We start from the raw sequence: 13,014 nt of genomic DNA, 5'->3' as shown, positions 1-13,014 counted from the left end.
ATTAAATATAGTAACTTCTTGCCTCAATCACTAGGACAGGAGTTCAAAATAAGTGAGGATCACCTAAATGTTATAAAATATATTTTTCTTAATTACACAACAGTAAGTCTTCAAGTTCATTCCTCTTGTACACTTACGAAAATCATGTAATTTACATAGCAACACAGTACTAAAGCAAAGGGGAAAAAATGCTGAAGCCTGAAAGATGAGGGCAAAACATTATTTTTGTAAATTAAAATACATCACCATATAGTGAATATATCTAAAAAGAATCTTTAGTACCACTAGGAAATAATAGAACAACATATGTAAGAAACAAACCAACTTTAGAACTCACCTCTTATTAAGTCAACATCAATTAAGTCTGGCTTTATGTGACCCATCTTTTTTGGTTTGTTTTTGAAGCCCTAGGGAAAAAAAAAAAAGTAACAAAGCCCTCTGAAATACAAAAGGTAGGCTTAGGCTTCTTTTTCTCTGACTTCTTTTACTGGAGGCACTTCAATCCTAATGTTCCTTAAATGAACTTGTCAATATTCGTTTTAGTTTTTAGCTTTAACAAGTAATGCATGCAACGTTTTTATAGTTTTTAAATATTATCAGTGCCACATCACTAATTATCAAGGAAATGCAAATTAAAACCCCAATGAGATATCACCTCACACCAGTTAGGATGGCTAACATCAAAAAGACTAGGAACAACAAATGCTGGCAAGAATGCAGAGAAAGGGGAATCCTCCTACAGTGCTGGTGGGAATGTAAATTAGTTCAACCATTGTGGAAAGCAGTAGGAGGTTCCTTAAAAAACTAAAAATAGAAATACCATTTGACGCAGGAATTTCACTCCTAGGAATTTACCCTGAGAAAACAAGTTATCAGATTCAAAAAGATATATGTACCCCTATGTTTATTGCAGCACTATTTACACTATTACTATTACAATTACTATTGCCAAGATATGGAAGCAACCTAAGCATCCATCAGTAAATGAATAAAGATGTGCTACATATACACAGTGGAATACTATTCAGCCATAAGAAGAAAACAAATCCTACCATTTGCAACAAGATGAATGGAGCTAGAGGGTATTATGTTCAGTGAAATAAGCCAGGAGGAGAAAGACAAGTGCCAAACGATTTCCCTCATTTGTGGAGTGTAACAACAAAGCAAAACTGAAGGAACAAAACAGCAGCAGACTCACAGACTCCAAGAAGGAACTAGTGGTTACCAAAGGGGTGGGGTGGGGAATGGTGGGTGGGAAGGAGGGAGAAGGGGATTGAGGGGATTGAGGGGTATTATGATTAGCACACATGGTGTAGTGGGGGTTACAGGGAAGACAGTGCAGCACAGAGAGGACAAGTAGTGACTGTGGCATCTTACTACACTGATGGACAGTGACTTCAATGGGGTATGGGGGGGACTTGATAATATGGGTGAATGTAGTAACCACAATGTTTTTCATGTGGAACCTTCATAAGAGTGTATATCAATGATACCTTAATTTTAAAAAAAGCAAATAAATAAAAGTAAAAAATCAGTGCCAAAAGATCTGTAAGTGAAAAATAGTAGTCCCCTAGCTCACCTCTCTCCTCCTCCCAATTTCATTCATTAAAAACAAATAATTTTCATCTTTTTTAGCTATTTCTCTGGGCATTTACTTCTGTACTTCCAAATAATGTTTGTACTGTTTTTTAATTTATTGACTTTACAAATCATCTGCCGACTCCTAATATAGTATCTAAGAATTGAGCTCTTATACCACTAATACCCACATCCTGACTTCCATCCCCAAAACATATATCCTCACAATACAGTTATGTAAATTTTTGATAAATCAATAATCAGTACAGTATGATCACTATGAATTATCATTCCCTGTAAACTGTATGTTCTTCCATTTACTCTATGAGGTTAGGAAAATATTTCTCATTTTCCAAGTGCTCAAATGCCAGAAAATTAATCAAAGTCTTCTCGGATTTTTCCTAAAAAATTTCTGGAAACCTCTACTTCCTGCTCCAATAGGACTAGTTGCTCACTGGGCCTACACAGCTGTAACCTCAGGACTCCTCTTCACCATCATCCTGACACTTCCCTTCACCACTCTCTCTGCAGAACCACTACTTCTTATATCCCATGTCTTCTTGGAGAACATCCTTCAGTAGCTTCCTGAGAAAGAGGTCACAGAAGATAATTTTTTAAACTCTTGCATTTCTGAAAATGAATTCATTCTACCCTCATGCCTGATTAAAAGTCACACTAGATACAGAATTCTACATTGTTAATGATTCTCCCTCAGGAATTAAGACATCATTCCACTGTTTTTTAAGCTTCCAATGTTGCTATTGCAAACTCAAATGCCATTCTGATTCTTAATTCTTTGAACATGAAATGTTTCTTTCCTCTGAATCCCTGCTTTATTCCTGCTTTTCAGAAATTTCATAATGATGTGCCTTGATATGAGCCTCTTATCATCTGTTGTTCTGAGAATCCCTTCTATATAGAAATTTGTTTCTTTCAGTTTTGGGGAAATTTTTGTATAGTTTATTTTTTATGTTTCTTTTAACTTAGAAGACTTACTTTTCTCACCTACTTCCTACCTCCTTTGTCTTTTTGCTCTGCTTTCTGGAAACTTCCTCAAATTCATCATTAAATTTTTCATTTCAATTTTTTGGGTTCATTTCCTTCTATTCTCTTTCATATTGGAGGATGCCCTCCCAAACTACAGTTCTCCCCCATATAATTTTATCAGTTTTATTGAAATCAATGTTTGATGTTTACAATGTTCTAATTACACAAATATTGTTCCCAGCTAAGCCAAGTAGTAAACAATGATTATATTTTTCTTTAAAATGTTGTTTATCCTAGAATTGTAATTGCCTCATTTTTTTTCTTTTTCCCCATACTTTTATTGAGATATGATTGACAAAAATTGTACATATTTAAGGGTACAATGTGATACTTCTATATACATATGCATTGTGAAATTATTATCACAATCAAGTTAATTAACATACCTATCTCCTCACATAGTTACCATTTTTTTGTGTGTTTTGGGAACACTTGAGATCTATTCTCTTGGCAAATTTCAAGTACACGATACAATTTTATTAACTATAGTCACCATGCTGTATATTAGATCTCTCGAGCTTATTCATCTTATAACTGAAAATTGTACCCTTTGACCAACATCTCCCCATTTCCTCCATCCCTCAACCCCTGATGACCATTCTATGTTCGAGTTTCTATGAGTCTGATTTTTTTAGATTCCACATGCAAGTGAAGTCATGCAGTATTCACTTTTTCCCTTTGGCTTATTTCACTTCGCATGTCCTCCAGGTTCATCCATGCCATGAATGGCAGGATTTCCTTCTAGCTTAAGGTTCAGTAATATTCTATTGTGTACATGTGTATACACACGTGTGTGTATATATACATTTACCACATTTTCTTCATCCATTCATCCATCAACAGACACAGGTTTTTCTATATCTTGGCTACTGTGAATAATGAGGAAATGAACACAGGGTACAGGTAATCTCTTCAAGGAAGCAATTTTATTTCCTTTGGATAAATACCCAGAAAAGGGATTGCACGATTGTATAGTAACTCTATTTTTAATTTTTTGAGGAGCCTCCATACTGCTTTCTATAATGGCTAAGCCAATTTACATTCCCTCCAATAGTATACAGTTTCCCTTTTCTCTACATTCTTGCTGCGTACTCTCTTTTAACTTTCTGATAATAGTCAGCCTAACAGATGTGAGCTGATATGTCACCATGGTTTTGATTTACATTTCCCTAATGATTAGTGATGTTGAATACCTATTGGCCATTTGTATGTCTTCTTTGGAAAAATGTGTATTTGAGTCCTTTGCCAATTTTTAATTGGATTTTTTAAAACGATTGAGCAGTATGAGTTCTTTGTATATTTTGGTTTTAACATTTTACCAGATATATGGTTTACAAATATTTTCTCCCACTTCGTAGATTGCCTTTTCATTTTGTTGACTGGTTCCTTTGCTGTGCAAGACTTTGTAGTTTGATGTAGTCCCACTTGCTTATTTTTGCTTTTGTTGCCTGTGCTTTTGGTGTCAGATCAAAAAAATTCATGCCAAGACCAATGTCAAGGAGCATATTCCTTACGTTTTCTTCTATAAGTTATAGTTTCAGGTCTTACATCTAAGTCTTTAATGGATGTTGAGTTTATTTTTATGTATGGTGCAAACTTAAGGTCCACAATAATTCTTTTGCATTAGCATACCCAGTTTTCACAATATCATTTATGGAAGAGTTTCCCTGTTGTGTATTCTCAATACCTGTGCCAAAGATTAATTGAGCTTATGTGCACAATTTTATTTCTGGGCTCTCTATTCTGTCCCATTAGTCTATGTGATGTTTATGTCGGTACAACACTGTTTTGACTACTATCACTTTGTAATATAATTTGATATCAGGAAGTGTGATGCCGCCCCTTTGTTCTTCTTACTCAAGATTCCTTTAGTTATTCAGGGTCCTTTGTGGTTCCAAATGAATCTTGGGATTGTTTATTCTTTATCTGTGAAAAATCCCATTGGAATTTTGATAGAGATTGCTTTGAACTCTAGATCGCTTTGGTAGTATAGACATTTTAATAATATTAATTATTCCAATCCATGAACATAAAGTATCTTTCCATGTATTTGAGTCTTCTTCAATTTCTTTCATTAGTGTTTCATAGCTTTTGGTGTACAGATCTTTCAACTCCTTGGTTAAATTTATTTCTAAATATTTTATTAATTTTGGTGCCACTGTAAATGGAATTGTTCTCTTATTTTTCAGACAGTTCATTGTTAGTGTACAGAAATTTTTACTTCCATTTGACTCATCTTATTTCTCCTTCAACCTAGTGGTTATTCAATAGTGTATTAATTTCCAGATACTTGTGAATTTTCTGGTTTTCCTACTGTTACTGATTTTTAGTTTAATACCATTGTGGTCAGAAAAGATAACTGATATGAATACAATATTCTTAAATTTATTAAGCCTTCTTTTATACTTAACATATGATTTAACCTAGAGAAGGTTCTATGTGTACTTGAGAATGTGTATTCTGTCGCTGTTGGGTGGAATGTTCTGTACATGTCTGTTAGGTCCATTTGGTTTAAAGTGTATTTTCTGTCTATATGATCTATACATTGTTGAAAGTGGAGTACTGAAGCCTACTATTACTGTCTGTTTCTCCCTTTGGGTCTGTTTATATTTGCTTCATGAATTCAGATTCTCCTACATTGAATGCATAAATATTTACAAATTGTATATCCTCTTGCTGTTTTCTCAATTTCTCTGATAGTTCATTTCTAGTGTATAGAAATGCAACAGATTTTTGTATATTGATTTTGTATCCTGCAACTTTACTCAATTGGTTTATTAATCCTAGCCATCTTTTTATGGAGTGTTTAGCATTTTCTAAACATAGTAGCAGGTCATCTGCAAACAGTGACAATTTTACTTCTTCCTTTCTGATTTGGATGCCTTTTATTTATTTATTTTTGCTAATTATTCCAGTTAGGACTTCCAATAATATGTTGAATAAAAATGGTAAGAGTGGGCATCCTCTTGTTCTGGCTCTTAGAGGAAAAGCTTTCACCTTTTCACCACTGAATAGGATGTTAGCTGTGGGCTGTAATATCTTGCCATTTTCAACAACATGGATGGACATTACGCTAAGTGAAATAAGTCAGACAGAGAAGGACAAATGTCAAATGACTTCTCTTAAATGTGGAAACTGAGAAGAAAAAGAAAGAAAAAACCAAGCTCCTAGATAGAAATTGTTGGTTGCAAGAAGTAGTGGGTAACAGAAAAGGGTGAACTCAATTTTTGGGGGGGGAGTTAAATATGAATAAAAATTAAAATAATAAGGAAATACTGGTCTTAAACAACACATTTGACCAGATTAACTTAACAGATATACACAGAACATTCCATCAAAAAAGAAATAGAATATATATTCTTCCCAAAGGAACATGAAATATTCTCCAGGATAGACCATAAGTTAGCCACAAAGCAAGTCTTAATAAATTTAAGACGACTGAAGTCATAGCAAGTGTCCTTTTTTACCACCATGGTATGAAACTAGGAATCAAGTACAAGAAGAAAAATGGAAATTCATAAATATGTGGGGATTAAGTAACTTGCTACTGAACAATCAGTAAGTCAAAGAAGAAATCAAGAGAAAAAAACACCTTGAGAAAAATGAAAAAATGAAAATGAAAATACAACATACTAAAACATAGGATGCAGCAAAAGCAGGGCTAAGAGGTAATTTCATAGTGATAAATGATCACCTTAAAAAACAAAGATCTCAAACAACACTCAAATGTACCCCTCAAGGAACTAGAATAAGAACAAACTAAGCCCAAAGTTAGTAGAAGAAAGGAAATAACAAAGAGCAGAGCAGAAGTAACTAAAATAGAGATGAAAAAGACAACAGAAAAGATCAGCAAAACTAAGAGCTGAATTTTTGAAAAGTTAAACAAAATAGACAAAACCTTAACAAGACTGACCAGAGAGAAGAGAGGACTCAAATAAATAAAATCGGAATTGAAAGAGAAGTTACAACTGGTAACACAGAAATACCAACAATAAGAGACTACTATAAACAATTATATACCAACAAATTGGACAACCTAGAAGAAATGGATAAACTCTTAGAAGCATACAATCTACCAAGACTGAACCATGAAGAAATTGAAAATCTGAACAGATTGATTATTAGTAAGACAAGAGTAAATAAGTAATCAAAAACCTCCCAATAAAAGTTCAGAACTACATGGCTTCACTGGTGAACTCTACCAAACGTTCAAAGAATAATTAATACCAATTCTTCTCAAACTGTTCTAAAAAACAGACGAGGATAAGAGAGAACACTCCCAAACTCATTTTCCAAGGTGAGCATTACCCTGATACTAAAACCAGACAAGAATACTACAAAAAAAAAGAAAATTACAGGGCAATGTCCCTGATGGATATAGATGCAAAAATTCTCAAAAAAAACCCCAACAAACCAAATTCAACAATACATAGAAAAGATCACACACCACGATCAAGTGGGATTTATTCCAGGGATGAAAGTGTGGTTCAACACTTGTACATCAATCAATGTGATACACATTAACAAAATGAAAGATAAAAATTATATCATCTCAATAGATGCAGAAAAAGCAATTGATAAAATTCAACATCCATTTATGATTTAAAAAACACTCAAAAAACAGTGGATTTAGAGTGAACATACATAAACAATGATAAAAGTCACATATGACAAGCTTCATTTTTTTCATTCACTTAATTTTCTACATATCTACTAATAATTCATCTTGAAACTCCCTGTATTACAAATCTGTTCCCAATGTGCTCAAACAACAAATACTGGTTTCTTTTTTCTCCCTTGAAGGGTATCTATACCACAGTTTTCTGTACTCTTTTCCAATCTGGTCTGGTTGTTTTCTAGGATTGATATAAACTGTCATCCTGGGACATCTCTTAATGACCCTAAAATTCCCTTTTATACATAAAATTCTTTTTTATCTATAAAATTCCCCCTCTGTGTTAGCTATCCTATTTCCTGATACTACAGATTCCTCTTTTTTGGTTTACTCATGCATCATAATACAGTATGTCTTCCCATGCTTTCTGAGACAGGGGACATGGGTAATACTGTTTTGGGGACTTTGAAGGTCTGAATACATCTTCATCTATCTTTATATTTGGTTAATAGTGAGGGAGGGCATAAAGTTTTAGGTTCAAAGTCATTTTCTCTGAGAAATTTGAAGATTCCATTGTCTGCTAGCTTCCAGATGAGCTAAAAGTTGCTACTGAGAGGCTCAATGTCATTCTAACTTTCAATTTTGTGTATGATCTATTTTTATCCTCTCTACTCCCTGCTTCACTTCCCTTTACTCCCTTCTGACTCCAAGCTTGAATCCCAAATATTCTTGTGGTATTATGGTTTATAATAAATACTGAATTGGTCTCTGTCCCCAGTTCCTGACACAGGGCTCCTGAAACCCTTAGAATTTCCTGGGTGATAGGCATGTCTTTGTTTCTAATGAAGTGACTCTGGGAGAGCTTCTGGATGGATTTCAGATGAGGGCTGGTCACCAGAAACAACAAACCATGATTAGCAGCTTGGAATTTTCAGCCCTACCCCCCCATTCTCTTGTGAAAGAAGAAGGGCTAAAAACTGAGTTATGATGGGTCATGCCTACATTAAAATCCCAATACGGCTCAGAGTTTCCAGGTTGACAAACACATCCACAGCAGGAGGATGACACATCACAACTCCACAGGCATAGAAGCTCCTGTGCTCTGGACCCTCTCAGGCTTCGCCCTACATATCTCTTCATTAGGCTGTTCACCTGTATACTTTATCATATACTTTAACATTAAACTGGTAAATGTAAGTGTTTCACTGAGGGAGTTAACTTGTTTGCTACTGGCATTCCCTCTTAGACATTTAACATTGTTACTTTCTTTACATTCACTTTCCAACTTTCAAAATTGTGTCAATAGCTCTCACTTACCTACAGTTTTCACTCCTAGAATTTTAATCCTTGTAGACTGATATCTTTTTCCTCTTTGTTGTAATTTTAGAGAGATTTCAGAAGAGATCAGATGGAGATAAATGCACATATTCAAACTGTTACCTTTAATAGTCTCATCTGTTATGTACCCTCCATCTGGCTTAAGAAATAAATAAAACATTACAAAAACAGCCGAAGTCACCTCTCTGCTTATGATCGGCCTTTTAAATTTTTCTAGCTATAAAATCATGTCATTTTCAAAAACTGGTTTCTGTTACTCTGGTACTAACTAGAAAAAAATCGAAGAAAAATATTTTAAAAGATAGTACTAGAATGTTTTGTTCATCTTAGCAAATATATCTCAGTCAGCATGTTAAATAGTACTAATAGAGGCCATTCTTGTTTTATTCTTTTTAAGAGGTACTAAGTTGAGCTTTATTGAAAATAACATTAGACCTCAGATTTAATATATTCTCTCAATGAAGAAATTTTAGAAGACAATTTTCATTAGGAATATGTATGACTTTCTTATGTACTATATTATGAATGCTCTTATTTTTTTCTATTGTGATTTTAAAAAATAGCTATATTGTAACATAACTTACATACTATAAAACTCACCCATTTTTAGGTGTACAATTTTAGTAATTAATTAATTTAGGGGACTTTTAGTAAATTTGTAAAGTTTTGCAACCACCATCACAATTAAACTTTAGGACATTTCCATCACCTCAAAAACAAGAATGGCAGTAAATCTCTGTTCCTATACCCTAGCCAGAGGCAATCACTGATCTACTTTTTACTTCCATAGATCTGCCTTTTCTAGAAGTTTCATATAAACTGACTTATACAATATAGTCTCTCATGTCTGGCCTCTTTCACTTAGCTTAACTTTTTTGAGGTTTATCTGTGTTGTAGAATATATTAACAAATTTTATTACTGAGTCACTCTCCAGTGTATGGATATAACACATTTGTTTATTCACCTACCAGTTGATAAACATTTGACCTTTTTTCCACTTTTTTTGGCTATTATGACTAGTATTGCTATGAACACTTGTATGTGCTCATATTTTTTTTTAACTTTTTTATTTTGATATCATTAATGTCCAATTACTTGAACATTATGGTTACTAGACTCCCCCCATTATGAAGCACCCCTGCACATACCCCATTACAGTCACTGTCCATCAGCGTAGTAAGATGCTATCCAATCATTACTTGTCTACTCTGTATTACTGCCTTTCCCGTGACTCCCCCCCTACATTATGTGTGATGATAGCAATGCCCCATTTTCGCCCTTATCCCTCCCTTCCCAACCACCCTCCCCAGTCCCTTTCCCCTTGGTAACTGTTAGTCCATTCTTGGGTTCTGTGGGTCTGCTGCTGCTTTGTTCCTACAGTTTTTTCTTTATTCTTACACTCCACAGATAAGTGAAATCACTTGAAACTTATCTTTCTTTGCCTGGCTTATTTCACTGAGCATAGTACCCTCTAGCTCCATCCATGTTGTTGCAAAAATGGTAGGAATTGTTTTCTTCTTATGGCTGAATAATATTCCATTGTGTATATGTACCACATCTTCTTTATCCATTCATCTACTGATGGACATTTAGGTCGCTTCCAATTCTTGGCAATTGTAAATACTGCTGCGATAAACATAGGGGTGCATATATCTTTTTCAAACTGGGCTACTGCATTCTTAGGGTAAATTCCTAGAAGTGGACTTCCTGGGTCAAATGGTATTTCTTGTTTGAGCTTTTTGAGGAACCTCCATACTGCTTTCCACAATGGTTGAACTAGTTTACATTTCCACCAGCAGTGTAGGAGGGTTCCCCTTCCTCCACATCCTCACCAATGTTTGTTGTTGTTTGTCTTTTGGATGTTAGCCATCCTAACTGGTGAGGTGATATTTTGCATTTCTCTGATGATTAGTGATGTGGAGCATCTTTTCATGTGTCTGTTGGCCATCTGAATTTCTTCTTCGGAGAAGTTTCTGTTCAATTCCTCTCCCCTTTTTTTATTGGCGTATTTACTTGTTTGTTGAGGTGCGTGAGCTCTTTATATAATTTGGATGTCAATTCCTTATCAGGTATGTCATTTATGAATATATTCCCCCATACTGTAGGATGTCTTTTTGTTCTACTGATGTTATCCTTTGCTGTACAGAAGCTTTTTAGTTTGATATAGTCCTTCTTGTTCATTTTTGCTTCTGTTTCCCTTGCCCAGGGAGATACATTCATAAAGAAGTTGCTCATGTTTATGTCCAAGAGATTTTTGCCTATATTTTTTTCTAAGAGTTTTATGTTTCATGACTTACATTCAGGTCTTTGACCCCTTTTGAGTTCACTTTTGTGTACAGGATTAGATAATAATCCAGTTTCATTCTCTTACATCTAACTGTCCAGTTTTGCCAACACCAGCTATTGATGAGGCTGTCATTTCCCCACTGTATGCGCATGGCTCCTTTATCATATATTAATTGACCATATATGCTTGAGTTTCTATCTGCAATCTCTATTCTGTTCCACTGGTCTATGGGTCTGTTCTTGTGCCAGTACCAAATTGTCTTGATTACTGTGGCTTTGTAGTAGAGCTTGAAGTCAGGGAGCATAATTTTGCCTGCTTTATTCTTCCTTCTCAGAATTGCTTTGGCTATTCAGGGTCTTTTGTCATTCCATATGAATTTTAGAACCATTTGCTCTAGTTCATTGAAGGATGCTGTAGTATTTTGATAGGGATTGCACTGAATCTGTAGATTGCTTTAGGCAGGATGGCCATTTTGACAATATTAATTCTTCCTAGCCAAGAGCTAGGGAATGAATTCCCATTTATTAGTGTACTTTTTAATTCCTCTTAAGAGTGTCCCGTAGTTTTCAGGGTTTAGGTCTTTCACTTCCTTGGTTAGGTTTATTCCTAATATTTTATTCTTTTTGATGTAATTGTGAATGGAATTGTTTTCCTTATTTCTCTTTCTGCTAGTTCATCATTAGTGTATAGGAATGCAACAGGTTTCTGTGTATTACTTTTGTATCCCACAACTTCGCTGAATTCAGATATAAGATCTAGTAGTTTTGGAGTGGATTACTGGAGGATTTTTTATATACAATATCTGCAAACAGGGACAGTTAGACTTCTTCCTTGCCTATCTGGATGCCTTTTATTTCTTTGTGTTGTCTGACTGCCGTGGCTAGGACCTCCAGAACTATGTTGAATAAAAGTAGGCAGAGTTTGCACCCTTGTCTTGTTTCCGATCTTAAAGGAAATGCTTTCAGCTTCTCATTGTTAAGTATAAAGTTGGCTGTGGATTTGTCATAAATGACCTTTATTATGTTGAGGTACTAGCCCTCTATACACATTTTGTTGAGAGTTTTTATCATGAATGGATGTTGAATTTTGTCAAATGCTTTTTCAGCATCTTTGGAGATGATCATGTGGTTTTTGTCCTTTTTGTTGATGTAGTGGATGATGTTGACAGATTTTCAAATGCTGTACCATCCTTGCATTCCTTGCATAAATCCTACTTGATCATGATGGATGATCTTTTTGATGTATTTTTGAACTTGGTTTGCTAATATTTTGTTAAGTATTTTTGCATCTATGTTCATCAGGGATATTGGTCTGTAATTTTCTTTTTGTGGTGTCTTTGTCTGGTTTTTGTATTAGAGTGATGTTGGCCTCGTAGAATTGAGTTTGGGAGTATTCCCTTGTCTTCTACTTTTTGGAAAACTTTAAGGAGGATGGGTATTAGATCTTCACTAAATGTGAGATAAAATTCAGCAGTGAAACCATCTGGTCCAGGAGTTTTGTTCTTAGGTAGTTTTTTGATTACCAATTCAATTTCTTTACTGGTAATTGGTCTATTCAGATTTTCTGTTTCTTTTTGGGTCAGCCTTGGAAGGTTGTATTTTTCTAGAAAGTTGTCCATTTCTTCTGCATTATCCAGTTTGTTACCATATAATTTTTCATAGTATTCTCTCATAATTCTTTGTATTTCTGTGGTGTCTATAGTGATTTTTCCTTTCTCATTTCTGATTCTGTTTACATGTGTAGACTCTCTTTTTTTCTTGATAAGTTTGGCTAGGGGAATATCTATTTTGTTTATTATCTTAAAGAACCAGCTTCTGCTTTCATTAATTCTTTCTATTTTTTATTCTTCTCAATTTTATTTATTTCTGGTTTAATCTTTATTATGTCCCTCCTATTGACTTTGGGCCTCATTTGTTCTTCCTTTTCTAGTTTCGTTAATTGTGAGTTTATACTGTTCATTTGAGATTGTTCTTCTTTCCTGAGGTAGGCCTGTATTGCAATATATTTCCCTCTTAGCACAGCCTTCGCTGCATCACACAGATTTTGTGTTGTTGAATCACTGTTGTCATTTGTCTCCATATATTGCTTGATCTCTGTTTTTATTTGGTCATTGATCCATTGTTTATTTAGCCTCCATCTGTCTGTAGG

At 34.6% G+C, this 13,014-nt stretch overlaps 1 protein-coding gene across 7 annotated transcripts in view; it reads right to left on the bottom strand.

Annotated features, from left to right (window-relative positions):
* The window catches only part of PHTF1 (putative homeodomain transcription factor 1), a 50,736-nt gene that overhangs the window by 27,664 nt on the left and 10,058 nt on the right, over positions 1 to 13,014 (bottom strand). For 5 of the 7 annotated variants that reach the window (XM_037005402.2, XM_073234402.1, XM_017652031.3 and 2 more), the window contains exon 4: positions 338 to 407. The exons of the other annotated variants lie outside the window; for them this stretch is intronic. In XM_037005402.2, coding sequence (XP_036861297.1) covers positions 338 to 407 — 70 coding nt within the window. The remainder of the gene's footprint in view (positions 1 to 337; positions 408 to 13,014) is intronic. 7 annotated transcript variants of the gene reach the window in all.

Source organism: Manis javanica, chromosome 4, assembly GCF_040802235.1.
Source record: "Manis javanica isolate MJ-LG chromosome 4, MJ_LKY, whole genome shotgun sequence".
Classification (NCBI taxonomy): Eukaryota; Metazoa; Chordata; class Mammalia; order Pholidota; family Manidae; genus Manis; species Manis javanica.
Note: the sequence above shows the minus strand (reverse complement) of the source record. Positions and strands in the feature narration are given on the sequence as shown.